A 19,127-nucleotide genomic window follows, 5' to 3' on the forward strand; every position below is an offset into this window, starting at 1 on the left:
AGTGCGTGAAGACGGGGTGAACAATGAGGAATGACTGCGCCAGCGGTTGCAGGCAGAGATAGCCCAGATTTAAAGGAAGAGAGGATGATGATGGTAGGAAAGCAAGTAGGCAAGGAGAGGCGACAGCGGCGTTACAGTGTGAAGGAAGCGTAAAGGAAGGAGAGAGATGAAGGTAAAATCCAAAAGGTCCGTTGCAAGCTGCCTTCGCAATTGGAAAGTGGCCATTGTCACGTGGTTCTGGCGGGGAGTGGATCGCTATTCCGAGTAAGTCGTCGGGCTCTTTCTCGCTCAATTGTTATTCATTCTTCCTGTATAGCATTCTATCTCAATCACGCTCTTTAGAAGACAGGACATCATAGATCGAACCGAGCCTGCATGTACAGCATTTCGTCTCGATGTGATATCCGAAAACAGGCAGATGTTATTGCATTTCTTTTGCCACGGTACTATGACTCTTCCGGAGACAGTCGCGGAGATAAAATGCTTTACATGTGCGCAGGGATCAGCGAAGAAACGAACGCTTGAAATGAACCGGGTGTGAATTTCACCCATCCAATAGAATGCTTGATGCCAGGGACAGTAGCCAAACTCGGTGCCTTCGGGTTGCTCTTCTTGTACATACAAGTGGCTGACCCACAGGCGACTCTAATCAAAACGTTAGATCGGGACGGCAAAACAATCTGATCCTTCTTAACACAACATAACAAAGATATATACTTTACTTCGGAGTATCACAACGAGGCACAGTACGTCCTGAAGGGAACATACGCAACTTCAATCATATCGACTTCTCCTTGGGCTGCGTGATCTTGCCCGATCGCGTCTGCGGTCACTACAGCGCAATGTAACGCACCGATCAGTAATGAAGGCTACGAGATTCAATTCCATCACTTACTCGTAGCGCGACGATGAGTGTCGGTCACTGTATCCACGATCCCTATCCCGGTCACGATACTCGTCGCCACCTCGAGAGGAACGATAATCTCCACCAGAGCGTCCAGACGCTGCACCAGATGGTCCGTTGGCGCCCGATGCAGGAGCTAACGATGGTGGCGCAGCTTTGCGTTTCTCTCGTTCTTCACGGAACTTGGCCAACATGTTCCGCAACTCATGGTAACCTAAATGCATCTACACAAGGCACATAAACATTAAACTCTGCAAGATCCTGGGAAACACCTACTTTACCCCCAAAATGATCGGCAAGTCGACGATCGGAATCAAGTACTGAAAGGTATGCGCCGCAGACATCACAAACTCGCAGCTTTTGGTGACCAGAAGCACCAGAGGTGTCTGTTAGTTGTTGTAACTCCCTCTAAAACATCTTTCATTCAATCTGCATTCTGGGACGATCATCAGACTGCATACCTCTTTTTCGCCCTTTTCACTTTTCAGCGCTTCTATGGCCTGCATTTCGCGCATGGATTCATCAACTTGACCTTGTTCACCTACCAGTGCATCATGTTAGGCTGCGGAATGCAGGTAACAGAGAAGGAAGTCTCACCAAGCGTCTCGATTTTCTCTGTCCCTCCTTGTATGGCCAGTTCGATTTCAGCAATTTCCTTCATCTGCGAGACACTACAACTCAGAAACGCCGAATGGACAGGGAATTTGATACCATACCAAATTCGTTGTCTTTGCATTCTCTTCCGGCGTCTTTTCCAACCTACGATGTGCAGCTCGAATTCTTCGGTCACATTCATCAACGAACGCAAATATGTTCGACTCGTACTCCATCTGGAACCTATTGAATATGGGGTCATTTGGATTGGCTTCTTTGGCCGCATTGTACTCGGTCTTGAGCCGCTCCGTGTGCGACTTGGGGCAGGCTCCCAAGTCCATTTTCTGGTTTTCCCTGTTACAAACAATGAAATCAGATGGTCCCATGATTTCAGACGCACAGTATTCGTGAAGAGTGCATGCGGACATGTCCCGCAGAGAAAATTTCTGCAAACTTTATCATCCGACCAGACGAGATTGGCATTTGCGACACCCATGGCTTCTGGGCCCATCATTTGCTGTAACAGTGCTAAGCATATGCTCAGCTTTTTTCAAGCAGAATACGCACCTCCAAGAGCTTGCGCTGCATTTCAGCTAACCTGCCCATGTTGCTTCACGGTAAAAGCAATACAGTTGAGCCAACGAGATGAACGTCGAGAACAAGAGAGTTTATTGATCATTACCCTCAGAAGTAAACAAAGCCATTACATCACCTGCGATATCACCATCACCAGATGGCGCTATACCGGGACCCACTCCGCTGACGACGATATCCTTCGAATACAAATTACCGAGAACAACAACCGTGGACGGCACGGTTGCCTATACTTACTCCAGAGATATTAATACGTTATAGGCGCAGTAGCCGATCCGACCGCCTTGTCGGCTTGTTGCGAACACATTTCATGAATAACGTTGCAACTGTCGGAACCAAAGAGGCTCGAAGACACCATGTGTACTTGCGTGAATACGACTCGCGCGAGCGGCCCGCATGGTGGAGAAGAAGGTGCTACAATTTGGCATTTTCAAGCGAGTCCGACAGTAACTTATCTCTAGACTCTGCATCGAATCCACGGTACACGGAGTTCTCGAGTAGCGGCCAAACTCTGTTTCTCAATTGGTGGTTCTCTATCCCGATGATCGTGTTGTTTATCGAATGGGCGTCCTTTTACTTACTCCGTGTGCATATCCGAATGTGCTGGCTCACGAATTACAATTCCCTATTGACGTTTTTTACGAATCTGGTCGGAAGTGCCCAGATATTGCGCGAGGCGTGTATCCGACACGTCATTGTATAGCGCTTGATAAAGACCTACACTTGGCCTGGAGGTATCAGAGACGTAGATCCAACAGCCGGAGATCTGTCAATGACTTAACGGGGGCGGCGTAAATATCTTTTCCAGATATTCGGCACAACGAACGGGTCGCCATGAAACATGTATGAAGGCCACTTGACGAGGAACAGTCATTCGAAGATATTCCTGACTTACGATCTCCGGAGAACGTCAGCCACTTTGAACCGAATATTGCCTACGAAAGTTCCCCGTGGAGAATGAAGACTAGGATACGCTGCCAATCAATATTCTGTGGGAATAGAATGGAAATATACACATCGTGGACGCTGGATTTTCAACCAACTGATCGAAGCGATGTAATGCATGTTATCTGCGGCTATGAAGAGGCCTATGGATCTGATTCTGAACGGCCTAATCAATTTCAACAAATACAGCATCGCATATGGTAATGTCCGCTCTCAAGACGATACACAGAGTAAAGCCTCAGGCAATAGTGTATTTTCCGTAGTTCTTTTCCGGATCAAATACCTGAGAGAATTCAGTATGATGAATGACGGAGGAGAAATAAGATATGCACCTCCCACCGCGACGCAGGGAAGATGTGTTTGTTCCGCTGATAATAACTTCTCTCAACAACTTTCCCAGCATGAGATTCGTCCTTCTCCTTGGTGGCATCGGCCAGAAGGCGAACATCATCATGAATGTCGAAGTTAAACAGAGGTCCTGACTTGCCCCGCGCCTTGTTAATGATGAAATCATAGAAGGTATAATGCTGCGGTCCTAATGCATGAGAACAAGAGCAGAAGGCAGAGATAACGCAAACCTGGGGTATTATAAGATCCTCCTGCGAGGAATGGTGAGGAAGCGCGGCGCCTTGGTAAGCTGAAGAGATACATACCTTGACATACATGAGGTTATCAACGCTAACCCCACGCAGCTCGGAATGTTGAGAGCGACACTTCTCTAGGAAACTAGCGATATCGTCGCCTTTCTTACACTGAAAGAACCTTAATCAAATACGGTGAAGACAGGGGTTAGAGGGTAACCCACAATGACGCTCTTTCTGTGTCCGCTACCGTCCCAGTAAGAATACGTCACTTCAATATCCTCGTGCTTGATTTCTTCTTGTCGTCGAAGCCACTCTTGCCTTAAGCGCTCTCGCTCTCTTCTCTCAGCCTCTTCTCGTTCCCTATCAGGAAGGAATGAGGTGTCGACGTTGGGGTTTTTGCGGAACTTGCTGCGTTTAGCAGGTGGGACATCTTCACCGTTGCTATCCTTGTCCTTGGCGGCACCAGAGCTATCCACTACTGAATCGCCGTCCTCGTTTTCGTCGTCCATAGCAAAAGAGAGTGTAGCTTTGGAGACTTTCTTCCTTTTCTTCACCTTCTTTGTTTCCTCTCTAAACAGATTCTCCACAATCTATAAGCCATCTGGACTCGTTCCAAAGGGAAAGAAGGGTAAAGTGAACGAAAGACATACTTTAGTTCATTCGTTTTCGCTGCCTCTCTAGCCTTCGCTTCTTCTAATTCTTTTCTTTTTTGCTGGAACTCCTCCAAATGAACAAGACCAACGGTATTATGCTTGAGAGTATCTTCCATGGAATCGTGCTGTCCAACGAAACGATTGGCAGAGGGGCGGGCCTTTTCGGTTTCGTTGATGAGGTTTTTCTTCTGTCGTTCGAAATCCTCACGCATTTGGTCTCGTTGCTTGACGAGAGCATCCTCGCGACGACCCTCTGCCTTGCTTGAGGCCATGATTCGTGTCGGTGGTCGTGGCTGACGATGAAGTTGGCGGCTATTGGCGGAGAGTGAAAATGCCGCCGTGTCCCGTGACCTTTCACGTCTTTCCTTACAGTCAGCCCGTGCGATGGTGCACATTTTGGGTATCAAGCTCAACGACGCCCATCGCGCCAGGGTACGTCCATTTACTAACATATATTTGCCTTTTGATCTGTCTCTTTCCAGTTTGCCCTAACAAAAATCTATGGCGTCGGCCACGACATCGCTCATCGCCTCTGTGCGAGATTCCAAATCCATGACCAAATGAAAATTGGCGACCTTACACCCTTCCAAGTCACTTCTTTGGCATCGTTCTTATCGTCACCACATACTGCCCCTCCAGTGCCTCATTTCCCATTAGCCTCTCCTGGCTTTGTCCCTCCATCCACCTCGACACCTCTGCAAACGCTGCAGGCCGAGTTCAAGGCCAGGAGAGAGCAGCAGCCAGCTAAACAACGGTACTGGGCAGAGAGGTATGGAAAAGTGCGAGAGGAGCCCCGAGATCCGCTCAACAGCTTGAAGATCGAGTCAGAGCTGAGGAGGGAGATCAGAGAAAACATCCAACATCACAGGATGATTGGTAGCTGGGTTGGAAAGAGACACGCAATGCGGCTGCCCGTTAGAGGCCAGAGGACCAAATCGAATGCGAAGAACGCGAAGAAACTTAACCATATTGGCCGTTATTCATAAAAATATTCTCTTGCATTCATTATATAACTAGTGCCCAAAGCTTAAAATACTATATAGTACAACGGAAGGTAAATCACCTAATCATCGCCAACGGGAACCTCTTCTTCTAAATATTTTATTAGCTTCACCCGAATCTCTGTTGTCTCGTCACCCCGTAGTATGTCAGATATAAATTCGGCCTGTACTTGCATCTGCACCTACAAGTGTATTGTCCAGCAAAGACAGCACAGAACGGATATCAGGCACTCACCATTTCTAACGCTCCTCGAATAACCCCACACAGCACATTGCTGAACCAGAGACCTCCCTCGAGGACTTGTTCTGGGAGCTCAACGAACTCCGCCAGAGGGTTCTCGTCGAGAGCTAATGTGAAATACGATCCCGGTACTGAGCCCACGCTATTCGGACGCCCCGGCGACAATGGAGGGGCAGCAGTGCCATGTGTGACGGATGGTGAAATGTTGAGGAACGACTTGAAGCCGACCTAATAGCAGGAGAAGAGAAGGGATCAGCGACGGCCATCACAACGCACAGCCAACACACCTTTGCAACGACCTCTCCGACCTCTCGAAAGTCTGAGCATCGGCCCAGACTACTCTTCGCCAGGAAATCTTCTATCAACCGCGTACCAATGTTGTACCCCATCTTCTCCAGCTGCTTGTTCACCTCGCCGTAGTCTTCATAGTCTTGTATCAGCTGCACGACCAGTGCACCGTATGTTAACGCGAAAAGCTCTGCATTCTGAGGTAATGAGTATAATGGAAGTATCACGAACATAAATCTTCATTTACCACTTTTTCTGAACGGCCTTTCCACAAATCCTCCCCGATCCCCTTATACTGTTTGCTCGTTGTGGCCATAGATGGATATGTCACGTGTGTCACATCGCGTCGCATATCGGCACACCCGGACCGACGTTGCACTGTGTGAACCAAAAAACCAAACGTTGAACCTGCCCTGAACCATTAACATCGTCGGACAAGCCTTGGTAGCATTTGGGATCTTTGTTTACGCGTCCGTGCATCTTATCGCCCTACTTGGCTGTTTGTTTTATACAGCCTTACCATGCGGTACGCTTCTTCGGTAACTTACCTGTTTGAAGGTTTCGGACTCTTGACATCTCTACCAGTGAGGATCGAATCATTTCATGGTGACAGTTAGAATGTACTCTGTAAAAATCCCGGTGCCTCCCTGGCCCGGTCTCTTAATGAATAACACTTTGAGATCACGACGCTCTCCGATAGGTGAATGTCTCGCTTTAACTTTCAACCAAGAACCGGATTCCCTTCAATTTGATGGAAGGCCACTCACAGCACTTTTTTGCATATGAATCTAGCGCTTGACTTGTCCCACGTTCAATTCGTCCAACGGCCAACTCAGCCGCGGAAATTTCCACACATGATTCTGTGACCGTTTGTTTTCAATATTTTTAGGATCCGTTTCCAATGTCCCAGCTGTGATCATTGCTGTATAATTGGCCAATAACCTCATCGCTCTGTTCTCAGGCAATGTTACAAAACCAGAATATCGTCTTTTCACCCTTTCACCAAACAATCATCAGTGACCGATTTGCCGAGTTGGACTCGACATAGGCAAAGTTCACCAATCTCGTCATACCGCCACAGATTATTCATATGCATGTCCTTTAGCACAATTGTATTATATCCACGTTGCTTACGCCGCTGGGAACCCCGCAGCATCAAACTAGCGACGAAGATTTCCTGCTGGTGGACGATGAGCACACTCTGACGCCTCCTCACAATAATCATTTGGACAAATTTGTGCAGCAATTAAAACAACTGAAGACAAGATGACACGGTGCTTTTCAGGAAGCTCGACAATCCGATTCCGGATCCTGGATGGGACTCAGAATGTAAGTACGGCATGAAGAGTATCGGCCCGGGTTCCTAGCTCTCTACTATCTGCGTATGTGAGGTCATCCACCACTTCTGAGTTTGATGAGAAGGATTGGACCCGCGCAAGCACTCCGAGTCGGCCTTATTCCATCTACACAACATTTCTTCCGCATGAAAATAGCCCAGGGCTATCACCGATTATGGTAATTACTCCTGGAGATTCCTATCATACGTATGATGTTCAGAAGGCGATTATTATGCAGTCGGCTGTTGTAGATGTCGAGATTGGTCACAGGAAAACATACAGACTACCTTCCGTGAACGATTTTTTTTGTCAAACCTCGTGAGGAATAGGTATATCAGGCGATTTTTCCCAAACGTCGGTTCGGAAAACAGGACCAACATCTGGTTGAAAGCCGGCAGTGTGACGTATTGGTCTAGAGAGAAACCTTTAGCGGAAGACGCGCAAATAATCTTCTTTGAAGGCATTGAGTGTTTGGATATTCGGGATTGGCTATCGATATGAATATTGCTTGAACCTTAGTTGGCATATTCTGCACACCCGGTGGGTCGGACAGAATCAAGCATAAAAAGAGACACTCTGGGGCCTCATGTCGCTTTGGATGTCGTATAATTAAATCGCCAATAGTGGGTCGCAAAATAACAGTCAGAAGACGAGAAACATCGCATGATAGCACCAAACTAGTGCCTCGGAGAACAATGAGCTGGCCGGTTTTGAGAATGACCATTTGACATACGTCGTTAAGTAAAAACAGCGGAAGGGAATTCAATCCCTCCGTTGGGACGATAACATCATGGTCGGCAGGAAAATAAGGTGAATTTTGACCTTGATAGACATCCATGGACCTTTCTTGACCGGCATTTCCCGCAAGTATGCTTACCTTGTCATTGGGGTCAATCAAGCTCGTGGTGGAGCTGGGAGTTCTAGCGTAAGTTTGACAGTAGGCGCTGTGCTTGACTCCATATGATCACAACCGTTTCCGCAGCCCTAGGAAACCTTGACAAAGCAGAGTTTCCCCGTTCCAGAATGCCTCTGCTTATGGGGCAATATTGTCCGAGCAAAGAAGTAAGCAGGAATCACAGAGGTTACACGCAAGCTATAGACAGGATATGAGGAATTCCTGTGTGGCTAAAAATCGGAAAAAAAAAAATTTAAACGCCGAGCCTCGTGGAGAATTTACGGGTTCACTGTAAAGATGACAGGGCAAGGTCAAGACACAAGATTCTAGGCTAAAAACGCGCAAGGGGCTATTGAATATAGCAAGTTGAAGAGCTGGAGCAACAGAGAACAAACCCCCCTGACCAAAATCGGTAAGCTCGCCGCCTCTACACCAGATTCCTCGGAAGTAAAGCAAGACATACAGTTCCAGACTGTATTCAATCAGGTGTAGCAAGCGGACCATCGGACCGTAGACCCGCATGAAATTTCCAAACCTCCCACGGTTTGGCCCTCGTTTTTTCCATCGTCATGTCGCGGCCAGAACTACAAGCCCCGCCAGAAATTGTAAGGTGCTTTCTCTATTCCGTGGAACGAGTTTGATAATTTGCAGTACTATGGCGACGTGGAAGCAAAAAAGTACACAAAAAAGTGCGTATATGAGCCATTCACCGTGTCACGACAATGACCTCGACCACTCAGTACACGGAATCAGCAGATCCAGGCTGACATGACATATCGAGCGCTGGAACTACTGAATCTACTGCCCGACGAGCCGGCCATGTTGCTGGATATCGGATGTGGATCCGGGCTGTCTGGTGAGATTCTTGACGAAGAAGGATATATATGGACAGGTGTCGATATCGCTCCCAGTATGCTTGGTACGTCGCTTGCGCATGATACATCAATTTATACTAAATGCATGGTCAAGAGGTCGCACTTGAACGGGAAGTTGAAGGTGACCTCTTTTTGCAGGACATTGGTCAGGGCTTTGGATTCCGACCAGGGAGCTTTGACGGCGCTATCAGGTTACTAACAGCAGTATCATTCAAATTTATTCTTAGATATACTTTTTCAGTGTCTCTGTCTTGCAATGGTTATTAAACGCAGAAACATCCCATCCGACATCCTCCCCACCCCATCGTCTCAATAGGTTCTTCACCACACTCCATTCAGCTCTGCGGAATCCTTCACGCGCGGTGTTTCAATTTTACCCTTCCTCTGATGACCAAATTCAACTCATCTCGTCAATAGCCCAAAAGGCTGGATTTGGTGGTGGTATAGTTGTAGACTACCCAAACTCAAAGAAAGCCAAAAAAGTCTTTTTATGTCTGTTCGTCGGTGGAGGTGGGGCGCAGCAGGTACCGCAAGGACTCGATGGTGAGGTAGAGGAAGATGGCAAAGCACGGTTTGAACGGCGAAGGGAGCGAGAACGGACGAGGTCGAACAGTGGAAAGAGAAAACCCATCAAGGGCAGGGATTGGATATTGAAAAAGAAGGAGGTAGGTTTGCGTGTCATTCAGGTGTTTAATTTCTAATGCCCTTCATTTTAGCTATATCGAAAACGGGGCAAAGAAAGCGTTCCTCGCGACTCGAAGTTTACAGGCCGCAAACGGAAGCCTGTATTCTGACATTCATATCCTTTTGCATTGGGTGTATACGTACTTAGCCATGGCTGATAGCTTTCTTGCATCTTTATTATGGTTGTGAATTATAAGATATATACTTTTGAGTAGGGTATTGCCATTTCCAGACCTATTGTCGGTGTTTTTGGGTAAAGATGTCTTCGCAAGCTTTCATTACTTGCTGAACATCTGTACGAATGAAGAGACCTTGCAGCTCTGCCATACTGATTCTCCGCCCCACGTCCATCTCCTCAGAAACAAGGTTCTTCAAGTTTGTACCGATAGCTTCTAACGTCTCTTTACTCACTAACGAGTCGCCGCCATAGAAGCTTATGAAGAGGCTGTACGCTTGATCCGGCACCGCATGGTCAAGCAGTTCTGAAACGTCCACGCGCCCTGGCCGTATGAGTGCAGGATCGAGTCGTTCGACATGGTTTGTCGTCATGAATATTATTCGTTCCTCGCCCGAGGCGACACCATCCAAAGCATTCAGGAATCCGGAAAAAGTGACGGAAGACTGGTAACTGAGTAACTTGTCATAATCCGGTGCTTGAAATGCGAGCGAATAAAAAATATGCTTACCCGTCTTCAGAGGTTTGAACCCGTCTATTAAACGCGGCATCTATATCTTCAATTAAGACAAAGGTGCGTGCTGGAGCATTTGAAAGTAGGAAATTGAATTTGTCATCGCCAAGGCCTCTCTCAGACAAACTGATGATAGATATATCGTAAGAAAATGCGCCAGCGAGGGCTTGGATAAAGGAGGATTTTCCAGAGCCGGGAGGCCCATGTAAAAGATAGCCTCGGCGATAAGGGATACCACGGTCAGCGTACCACTGACGTCGTTCCATGAAAGATTTAAGATCTTGCTGGATTCTTTCGGACTGTCCAGGAGCCAAAACCACACTCGGAAGTGGTCTTCGAGAGCGTGCCTTCCCGAAAGGTCTCCACTCGACCCCCCAAGCTGTGTATATTACCAGTTTTCCTTCTTGCTGCCGAGCAGCTATGTCCCTGGCCTCTGAGAGTAAAACAGGGAAAATGTTCCTATCACGAGAAAGTGTGGTGAGGGAAACCGTTTCCCATGGATCGCCACTTCGTAAATTGACGGCGCGAGTCTCACGTTGTCGTGTCATCTGCCGAATCGTGTTAGTAGCGGCCCGAAGTTCGAGGAGCGATAGATGGGACCTTGATCCAAGCTCCACGATACTTGAAATAGTGGTTTCCTGGTCCTGCGACAAGATCAAAGGTGGCGTTTCGGGTGTTTTCTTCCTGGTTCATCCGTGTCTCGACACTGAGCTGGCTGCTTCGTGCCCAGCGAACTCTTCCATCAGGCCTTGGTGAGGAGGTTGTTTGGAGAGCAAGCCAGGTGAGGAACCAATCATAGGAGGGATCTTTGTTTCTGATTTCAAGAGTGACCAACAACCGCCGTTGAAGAGCAATAGATCCGAGCTTCAATGCTTGACTTGCATAAGCTACAACAACACCTACTCCCTTTGAAAATGACAAGGTATAAGGAAGGCGAAATTTTTTGGGATGAATGGCACTACCATGAGACCGAAACCGGCGTTGAAGTAAGGACTATACTTGAGGCATATAGGTCAGTGTCGGGCATAGTTCCAAAATATTTAACGCACTTGTCAGAACCAATTCCTGTCGCCTTGAAAAGCTGGGAAAGTATTCCTCCATCGTTATTCGGTGAGGTTGGTGTAACATCAGTAGTGACAACCGTAGGCGTGACAGAACCGACAAGCGCGCCGTCTGACGACATTCAGTGAGAATGACAACGTGCGGACCAGGACAGAACGCGTCGTTAGAGTGAAAAATAGAAAAACGACGAGCGACACGATTTGTCGGTGGTGGGTGGTGACCAAGTGATGACTTCCTATTTGGGCGTCGCGTCTTATTGGCATTTTTTCTTTGATTTTGTTGTTTGACCACAGACCACATCCACTGCCTCTACCCAAGCGGTGATGCCCCCGAATCATGCCTCAATACTCGATGCCTACGGTGTCCTGGGCTTGCAAGAGGTTTGTCTGGCGTCCTTTGCACCGATAACTAATTATTTAACTTTCTCCTAGGGTGCATCACTGGATGTGGTGAAAAACACTTACAAACGAGTAGCTTTTCTGTATTCTGCACTTTGTATACACTTTCATTGTCGTTTCATCACCCTAGATTGCATTGCGCACGCACCCTGACAAAAACCCCAACAACCCAGATGCCACCCGGGAGTTCCAGCAAGTAGGAGACGCCTACAACACACTCATCAAGTACCTCGACAATAGTCATGATGATTATGATGACTACTCAGACGATGAGTACTATTCCGATGATGAGATGGACTTTTACATGTGCGACGGTGCCTCGGTTTTTGCCCATAATGGCTGCTGACTTCTTTACCTTTATAGGTTTTTATTCGAACAATTTATGAGAGGACACACTAATCGCTACATGCACACCAGTCTGTATATCTTGTGCTGTCAAGAAGATAAGAACTCATCTTCTTTTCAGAGTATCGTCGTGAGCACTTCATGCCGATGAGTGAGTCACCCGAAGAATACGCCGAGCGTGTGCGCAGGTCTCGTGAAGAGCAAGTCGCAGCCCAGGAGCGTCGCAAGAGAGAGGATGCCGCCCGCAAGGCAAGGCAAGAGCAAGACAGGGAACGAGGTTTGTTGCCGTAACTCTCGCGGACATTCTCATGTTGGATATCTTGTGCACAGCTCGGCGTCAGGCGGAACAGCGACAAAAGGAAAAAGTAGAAGCAAAAAAGTCAGAAGCAGTGGCTCAGCGTAGACAAGCTGAACAGGCGATACATACCCGGCTGAAGATAGCTCAGGCGGTGAGGTCCGCCGTCTTTGCCGCAGCTCGTGCGGACGATGCAACCAAAGTCAAGGCCGGTGTGTGGGAGGATGAGGTTGACGCGGCGGGAGGGGAAATCAAACGTGATTGCGAGAAGTTTGTCTCGCAAAAACCAAAGGATCCACAGGAAACCTTGTTGCATATCGCCGCCTTAAAAGGTGACCATGAACTCGTTACGTGGCTTGACGCGCATAGTGAGTCTCATCGTCCATTTACCTTTGCGCCTAATCAAACTTGCAAGCAGATGCCGACCCCGAGGAGCGCAACGGAGAAGGTCTTACTGCCTTTCATATTGCCCTTCGAAATGGTCACCAAAAGATCGTCACGTATTTCTTCGACGCCTTCCCTCCCAAAGACGAAGACTCAGAACCCATTTATACACCTCCCGAATCCACCAATCTTCTCACTCTTGCCCTTGATTCCCATGACCCTGAAGTCGTTTGGATGATCCTCGACAAATCCCTCGCCAGCTCTGACGATATCAACAGGGCGTGGTCATGGGTAACCTCCACCGAGGGACGTAACATGATGTTGAAGCCGAATAACGTCAATAAAGCTCTTAGTGGTAACGCACGCTTGGAACACTTCAACGACATTATCAAACTCCTCATGCGGTTCGGTGGCTTCACCCCTCCTCCTACTCCCAGCATGGGTGAGCGGGAGGAGCGGGATAACTGGCCTACTCAAGAAACCCCCCCAAGTGCATTTCATAACAAGCAGCAGAAGCAGAAGCAGAAGCAGAAGCACACACAATCCCAGATGCCTCTGGCAGAAGGTCCAAACGAACTCCGGGGACAGATTGTTCCCGTTGCAGAGAATAGAGGAGGCGCGATGCCTCGGGGACGTGGTCGTGGACGAGGGAGGGGTCGTGGACGAGGACGAGGCCAAGTCCCAACATAGATTCTTCATCTCTTTCTCTTATCAGTTTTCTTTCCTTTGAGCACTTTCCTCCACCTTCACATAAACTTGTTCGGTGACACCTTGATTTTTCATTCGCTGAAAGCATTGACATTCGCATATCTACACTTCTCATCTTATCCAATCATCATCTCGTGTTACTCTATCTCTGGCCCATTGCTATCCTTCTGTTGCATTTTAATTTACCGTAAAGCAGATGTCTCTTAACTGTATCTTATAGTTTCGGCCAGTGCGGTCGCTCTCTCGTTGTGAATAACAAACTCGGAAGCCCAAGTCTAAAATATCTAGACCTTAACGTTAACAGCGAGAGATCGCGCTACGTTGACAAGACATTTACTAAGACAGGCCAAGCCCTGCATACAAGATATCGCCCCCTGCCCTTTCCAACGAAAATCTTTCAGTCAGATGCCTTCTACCTTTACTTACACATTCGACACTCAACTGTACAAGGGAAAATCAACCTTCAACACTGGCCTCTTCATCAATGGAGAGTTCGTTGATCCTGTCGTTGATGCTAAAATTGAGTCAGTCCGACCGAACCTTATCACTATTGCAGATCTTGAACGCTAACGTGACTCGTTGCCTCAGGGTGATAAATCCATGTACGATTTTCTAGGTCTTTGCTGGGACTTACCAGCTCATGAGAATGTACAACAGCGACCGGGAAAGTGATTACCTCTGTTTCCGCCGGGTCAGACAAGGATGTAGACATCGCGGTCAAGGCAGCGAAGCAGGTTTGTCAATCATCATTGGCACGTATCCTATCTCAGTGATGTCTTCCAGGCGTACAAGACCTCCTGGGGTCTTAAGGTACCTGGAAGCGTTCGGGGCCGAATGCTGAGCAAGTTGGCCGATCTAATCGAGAAGAATGCTGATGAATTTGCGGCTTTGGAGGCTTTGAATGTCGGTGTGTATTTAATTGGTCTAAATAGCATTGAATATGGACACTCACCCCGGCGTGAGGCAAACCGTTTGGAACAGCAAGGATGGCTGATGTCGCATCCACCATCGATACTATACGCTACTACGCTGGATGGGCCGATAAAATTCAGGGAAAAACTATCGAGGTGCATAATATCTCCATGAGATTTTCATTTGCTTCATACCTTGGTAGACGAACGAAAAAAAGCTCTCGTACACCAGACATGAGCCTTATGGTGTCGTCGTACGCATCTTGGTCCTTTTTACTTATTATTGTCTGAGAGAAGTGTAGGGCCAAATTGTTCCCTGGAACTATCCCTTGGTGCGCGTGCTATTAACCATATCATTTTGGTAAATGTTGAACATCACGTAGAGCATGATTTCTTGGAAGGTCAGTCCTGCGCTAGCCACTGGAAACGTAATCGTTCTGAAGGTGAGACGAAATTTAAATGATCTTGTGGCCACGAATCTGAATGATCCATTAGCCCTCCGAACTGACCCCACTGACGGCTCTCAGACTTGCTGGACTCTGCAACGAAGCCGGTTTCCCGCCAGGCGTCATTAACATTGTAAATGGATACGGTAATCAACATCCCCATCCGCAGAACTACGACAACCAATTTACTCTTTTTTTAGGCCATACTGTCGGACAAGCTATCAGCGAACACCCAGTTATTAAGAAAATTGCTTTTACGGGAAGTACAGCTACAGGACGGAAAATTCAAATCGCGTCGGCAAATTCAAATCTGAAAGCAGTGACCCTGGAGCTTGGTGGAAAGAGTCCAAACATCATCTTTGACGACGCGGACATCGAACAGGCAGTGAAATGGACAACTCGGGGCATCTTGTATGTTTCCTTAGACTTTCTTGGTGTACGACACACTCACTTTCATTTACTTTTAGCTTCAATATGGGTTCGTGTTGAGACTGCATTTCTTGACACTCCTCTGACAAAACTTCAGGTCAAAACTGCAATGCGGGATCCCGAATATTCGTACAGGAGGGCATATATGATAAATTCCTTCCAATGTTCACCCATGCTGCTCGTTCCCTTCAGTCAGCCACCGGAGATCCCTTCCACCCATCTACAAAACACGGTCCCCAAGTATCACAAACTCAATTCGACGTAAGTCGTGAAGTCCCTGCTGTCTGTCATTATATTCATCGATGAAGTATAGCGCGTAATGGACTACATCGACTCAGCAAAGACGGACGGTGCTAATATTCACGTCGGCGGTTTAAGGCATGGTTCAGAGGGCTACTTTATCCAACCGACGATCGTAACGGAATGTACAGCTGACATGAAGATTGTAAAGGAGGAGGTCTTTGGCCCAGTAGCCGCAGTCATCAAATTCAAGAGCGAAGAGGGTGAGTGAGACCAGTGTCGGCTGTTGACGAGCCTGACACGTCAACAGAGGTCATCGAGATGGCGAATAACACCGTCTACGGTCTCTCGAGCGCTGTCTTTACGGAGAACTCAAGCCGTGCGATTCGGGTGGCCCATGCTCTCGAGGCTGGGCAGGCATTCGTAAGTGGATGATTCGTATATGACGTGGCGAAATGTCTTACCTTACTCGCTTACTCGCGTTCCAGGTCAACTCTTTCAACTCTGTGGAGAAAAACATGCCGTTTGGTGGGTACAAACAATCCGGTAATGGAAGGGAGTTGGGAGAGTACGCAATCGATATGTACGCGCCTTTTCTCCCCCCCGCCATGACTTTTTCCCTAACTGTTGGCTCAAGGTATACACAAGTGAAGGCTGTCCACATCAACGTTGGTCTTAAGCTCTGACCGGATATTTATGAATCTCTGTACGAGTAGTCACATCGTCACGAAGTATGTTAGTTGTTTTAACTGGATCGCTCCACCCTCGGGGCTGTCAGGGTATATAAGCCTGGGATGATTCGTTCAATTACCTTCAGCGAATCTTCAGCTTCAATCACAACAACAACTCTTATCACTACCTTTTACCCACAACAAATACATCATGTCCGACACTGGCCGTCAATCTTTCACCGACAAGGCTGGATCGGCTTTGAAGGTCAGTTCTACTGATATTCGCTCTTGGCCAAAGTTTAATGGTGTGTTTCATGCAGCCTGATAGCCAGAAGTCTGCCACCGAGCACATGGGCGATACCGTGAAAGGGTACGCCGACTCTACAGCCTCCACGCTCCAACCCCAGGTTTGTCAACGTGATTCATGTTCCACATACTCTTGCTGATTTGCAACACAGGACGAGAAGAGCAACACCCAGAAGATGGATGATACTTTTGGCAGCAACTCCAATGAGAATGATGTGGGTCACCAAGCCAAGTTCTTTATCGTAAATATTTCCCAACTTATCTTCAGCAATCAATGTTGGGCGAGGCTAAAGATGCCATGGGTCTTTCTGGCAGCAGCGAGCGGAAGTAATTCATATCCTTGACCGAAATATGCATTGTATATGTAGCGAACATGTGTTGATGCAATTGATATCATAAGTGTAAGAAATAAGGTATGTCTGCAGTACCGCCATCATAGTCTCTTCAGTAATCATGTTGTCCACGTCTTGCCCGGTCGATCCATCTTCCCTCGATCGCTGCTTCTCCGCCAGCGCCTTCATGTCTTCATCTTCCTGGCTTTCCTTTATCATCCCGTCGAGCTCTGCCTGCAACTCGTCTTCGTCAAACCCGTCATTTGCCCCAACCGCAATCTCTCCGCCGATGTGAACCGCATCGTCTATCTCTTTAGCTTCGGCATTGGCTTCTGCGATTGCCTCCATCGTCTGTTCGATAGAGTCGCGTTGTGGTAATAGAAGAGACAGGATATTGCGGAGGGTAGCGGCGGATTTAGCATATGATTCAAGTATCTATAATATTGTCAGATTCGATTACAATAATACATGAGAAAAAGCGTACTAGAACATTCGCAGCAGACTCACAGGTCAATCTTCTTCTCAAGGCCTTCGATTTAATCATGGACTTTGTCGATGGCCGATTTAAGCTCTAGTAGTACGCCTCGATCCTTGTCAATGAACTTAATTACCTGTGGAAAAGACGGTCAAATGAGGATGCGATAGGGTGTAATGGCTCACCTGCTTATCAACAGTAATATTGACATTCTTATCCCTTTCCAAGAATTTGATCAGAACTTATGCGTCCGCCTTACTCATGTCAGTCTCGCCGATACAAGTAATAAAATCCTGGCGAAAACCCTTCTATACTGTATAGCATGCCACCTGGGCCCCCGCTTTCGTCTTTTGTTCGCCCAGCGCGTTCTAATAGGCTGAGGATGACATATTCCCCATGACATTTCAAGTCGGCTCTGTTTGAAGCAAACAAGCTATCGGCGCCTATTTGTCCTAATGTCCACCAGAACTGCCTACTAATTGCCTTACTCTACCTTGTTCTATTCACGCATTTGAAGTATCCGTGTATCGGATCGTGCCTTGGGGGAACTGCGCACAGATCGTACGTTACTCTCGGTGGCCGGTGGCTTACATACGGCGCTAGCAATGGCATATAAAGACAAGGCGGTCGACAGGCCCCTTGCTCACCCCTTTTGAAATATGGTGATAACGAGATATGCGAGACTCCACTTTCTTCTTCTTAGATATGTTACGGTCGGTGTTTGCCTGGGGTATTCTGCTTTTACTTTTCAAAACGCAGCTGGCCCTGGCCCAAGAGGCAACGTGCAATCAGTCGTTCACCGATAGCTGGGTAGGCAGTATATTGGCTATTTCCTTCAAAGTCACTGACCAGGTTGCGTAATTGGGGCCCAGGTGTATAATTCTCTCAATCAGAGTGCTTGTAGTATAGCCTCGTCCCTTATGGGTGCTTGTACTTCTTCAAGTGAGTGCGCGCACAACGCTTCATTGTCTTGTCATCCAAATTCATGTTGTCTTGTATAGCCTACACTGTTGTACCATTAGAAGTAGGACAAATCTATGATGGCCCTTGGAAGGGGTCCAGCACTCCTTGTCTATGCAGTTCTGTTTACTATTCGCTGTTGAGTGCATGCGCCTTCTGTCAGGATCGCGGTTATGCAAGGCAAGCTCGCCGCGTTTCTTTTCGAACCCTCTGTTGATATCACACATAGCTGGTCGTCTTGGAGCACAAACTGCACTAGTGTTTATGTCACCGTGTCAGCCATCATCTAAACTTGTGAATTGCAAGTTTTCTTATCACTCCGATAGCTATCCTGGCGAGATTCCAGAAGATACCGCAGTACCACACTGGGCTTATCAGAATGTTACGGTAGGTATCCTACGTGCCTTGACATACTTTGCTAATCTCTTCATACTTAGATCTATAATGATTTTAACGAGACACTGGCTGCATCAGACACGGGCAGGTCCATAATGTTTTATTCTATGCATTACTCACTCACCATAGTTCTCGTTCTTAGACACGTCTGAATCTACTGGGGCGGTACCAAGTGCCACCGCAACGAGCACTTCTTCTCCGACCATCACGGCATCTGAAAAAGTAAAGTCTGGTATAATCATCGGAGCCGTCGTAGGATGCGTGGTCCTTCTGGCGATTGTTGGATTGGTTATATGGTTGGTAACTAGACGGCGTCACAAACCAAAGCCAAGCCAAGGAACCCGTGGTATCCTGGTAGATCGTCGAGCAATACCTCAGACTACGCAGATTTTAGTTACAGTGCCTGTGAGACACTATTCTTTTCGCCTGTTTGTCCGTGACTGACGACCCACAAGGCTCCGCACACACGCCATAAGCGCATGCCG

At 47.6% G+C, this 19,127-nt stretch overlaps 12 protein-coding genes across 12 annotated transcripts; 7 read left to right on the plus strand and 5 right to left on the minus strand.

Annotated features, from left to right (window-relative positions):
• Positions 1-891: 891 nt before the first annotated feature.
• BT62DRAFT_889942 (small nuclear ribonucleoprotein) lies at positions 892-2,104 on the minus strand (the record flags this gene model as incomplete). The annotated part of the gene is made up of 7 exons (XM_043183008.1): positions 892-1,128; positions 1,181-1,312; positions 1,348-1,445; positions 1,502-1,565; positions 1,621-1,842; positions 1,899-2,015; positions 2,066-2,104. The coding sequence occupies 7 exons, from the start codon at positions 2,102-2,104 to the stop codon at positions 892-894; spliced, it is 909 nt and encodes a 302-aa protein (XP_043041463.1).
• Positions 2,105-2,402: 298 nt separating this feature from the next.
• BT62DRAFT_1003747 (uncharacterized protein) lies at positions 2,403-2,795 on the plus strand (the record flags this gene model as incomplete). Its single annotated transcript, XM_043176970.1, has 1 exon — positions 2,403-2,795. One exon carries the CDS (start codon positions 2,403-2,405, stop codon positions 2,793-2,795), a length of 393 nt encoding a protein of 130 aa, XP_043041464.1.
• A 480-nt stretch (positions 2,796-3,275) lies between these two features.
• BT62DRAFT_979780 (XAP5-domain-containing protein) lies at positions 3,276-4,546 on the minus strand (the record flags this gene model as incomplete). The annotated part of the gene is made up of 6 exons (XM_043189466.1): positions 3,276-3,320; positions 3,370-3,564; positions 3,616-3,636; positions 3,691-3,789; positions 3,843-4,191; positions 4,272-4,546. The coding sequence occupies 6 exons, from the start codon at positions 4,544-4,546 to the stop codon at positions 3,276-3,278; spliced, it is 984 nt and encodes a 327-aa protein (XP_043041465.1).
• A 112-nt stretch (positions 4,547-4,658) lies between these two features.
• BT62DRAFT_979781 (S13-like H2TH domain-containing protein) lies at positions 4,659-5,260 on the plus strand (the record flags this gene model as incomplete). The annotated part of the gene is made up of 2 exons (XM_043189467.1): positions 4,659-4,706; positions 4,757-5,260. 2 exons carry the CDS (start codon positions 4,659-4,661, stop codon positions 5,258-5,260), a joined length of 552 nt encoding a protein of 183 aa, XP_043041466.1.
• A 77-nt stretch (positions 5,261-5,337) lies between these two features.
• On the minus strand, positions 5,338-6,120 carry BT62DRAFT_890830 (TRAPP I complex; the record flags this gene model as incomplete). Its single annotated transcript, XM_043183039.1, has 4 exons — positions 5,338-5,457; positions 5,511-5,744; positions 5,804-6,001; positions 6,052-6,120. 4 exons carry the CDS (start codon positions 6,118-6,120, stop codon positions 5,338-5,340), a joined length of 621 nt encoding a protein of 206 aa, XP_043041467.1.
• A 2,485-nt stretch (positions 6,121-8,605) lies between these two features.
• Positions 8,606-9,920, plus strand: BT62DRAFT_992892 (S-adenosyl-L-methionine-dependent methyltransferase; the record flags this gene model as incomplete). The annotated part of the gene is made up of 6 exons (XM_043190370.1): positions 8,606-8,641; positions 8,688-8,725; positions 8,777-8,955; positions 9,006-9,102; positions 9,153-9,576; positions 9,628-9,920. 6 exons carry the CDS (start codon positions 8,606-8,608, stop codon positions 9,703-9,705), a joined length of 852 nt encoding a protein of 283 aa, XP_043041468.1. The 3' UTR covers positions 9,706-9,920.
• Positions 9,761-11,582, minus strand: BT62DRAFT_930065 (mitochondrial chaperone BCS1). Its single transcript, XM_043185853.1, has 5 exons — positions 11,334-11,582; positions 11,247-11,277; positions 10,885-11,190; positions 10,282-10,832; positions 9,761-10,223 (listed from the first exon to the last, which is right to left on the minus strand). The coding sequence occupies exons 1-5, from the start codon at positions 11,465-11,467 to the stop codon at positions 9,830-9,832; spliced, it is 1,416 nt and encodes a 471-aa protein (XP_043041469.1). The 5' UTR covers positions 11,468-11,582; the 3' UTR covers positions 9,761-9,829.
• On the plus strand, positions 11,443-13,458 carry BT62DRAFT_1074502 (DnaJ-domain-containing protein; the record flags this gene model as incomplete). Its single annotated transcript, XM_043179025.1, has 7 exons — positions 11,443-11,726; positions 11,778-11,816; positions 11,875-12,050; positions 12,108-12,160; positions 12,211-12,366; positions 12,420-12,752; positions 12,800-13,458. Exons 1-7 carry the CDS (start codon positions 11,670-11,672, stop codon positions 13,456-13,458), a joined length of 1,473 nt encoding a protein of 490 aa, XP_043041470.1. The 5' UTR covers positions 11,443-11,669.
• A 423-nt stretch (positions 13,459-13,881) lies between these two features.
• BT62DRAFT_1058504 (aldehyde dehydrogenase) lies at positions 13,882-16,420 on the plus strand (the record flags this gene model as incomplete). The annotated part of the gene is made up of 16 exons (XM_043178593.1): positions 13,882-14,000; positions 14,065-14,078; positions 14,134-14,210; positions 14,260-14,383; positions 14,440-14,543; positions 14,591-14,641; positions 14,690-14,719; positions 14,771-14,830; positions 14,883-14,979; positions 15,034-15,244; positions 15,301-15,311; positions 15,360-15,523; positions 15,576-15,765; positions 15,813-15,925; positions 15,991-16,085; positions 16,140-16,420. 16 exons carry the CDS (start codon positions 13,882-13,884, stop codon positions 16,186-16,188), a joined length of 1,509 nt encoding a protein of 502 aa, XP_043041471.1. The 3' UTR covers positions 16,189-16,420.
• BT62DRAFT_1003756 (uncharacterized protein) lies at positions 16,385-16,770 on the plus strand (the record flags this gene model as incomplete). Its single annotated transcript, XM_043176971.1, has 4 exons — positions 16,385-16,438; positions 16,494-16,580; positions 16,632-16,698; positions 16,748-16,770. 4 exons carry the CDS (start codon positions 16,385-16,387, stop codon positions 16,768-16,770), a joined length of 231 nt encoding a protein of 76 aa, XP_043041472.1.
• Positions 16,771-16,811: 41 nt separating this feature from the next.
• Positions 16,812-17,355, minus strand: BT62DRAFT_1003757 (uncharacterized protein; the record flags this gene model as incomplete). Its single annotated transcript, XM_043176972.1, has 2 exons — positions 16,812-17,246; positions 17,296-17,355. 2 exons carry the CDS (start codon positions 17,353-17,355, stop codon positions 16,812-16,814), a joined length of 495 nt encoding a protein of 164 aa, XP_043041473.1.
• Positions 17,356-17,814: 459 nt separating this feature from the next.
• BT62DRAFT_745997 (uncharacterized protein) lies at positions 17,815-19,025 on the plus strand. Its single transcript, XM_043182128.1, has 6 exons — positions 17,815-18,096; positions 18,159-18,228; positions 18,288-18,426; positions 18,476-18,520; positions 18,573-18,633; positions 18,684-19,025. Exons 1-6 carry the CDS (start codon positions 17,962-17,964, stop codon positions 18,792-18,794), a joined length of 561 nt encoding a protein of 186 aa, XP_043041474.1. The 5' UTR covers positions 17,815-17,961; the 3' UTR covers positions 18,795-19,025.
• The last annotated feature ends 102 nt before the right edge of the window (positions 19,026-19,127 follow it).

This window comes from Guyanagaster necrorhizus (genome assembly GCF_019112545.1).
Source record: "Guyanagaster necrorhizus MCA 3950 unplaced genomic scaffold BT62scaffold_8, whole genome shotgun sequence".
In the NCBI taxonomy this organism is placed as follows: Eukaryota; Fungi; Basidiomycota; class Agaricomycetes; order Agaricales; family Physalacriaceae; genus Guyanagaster; species Guyanagaster necrorhizus.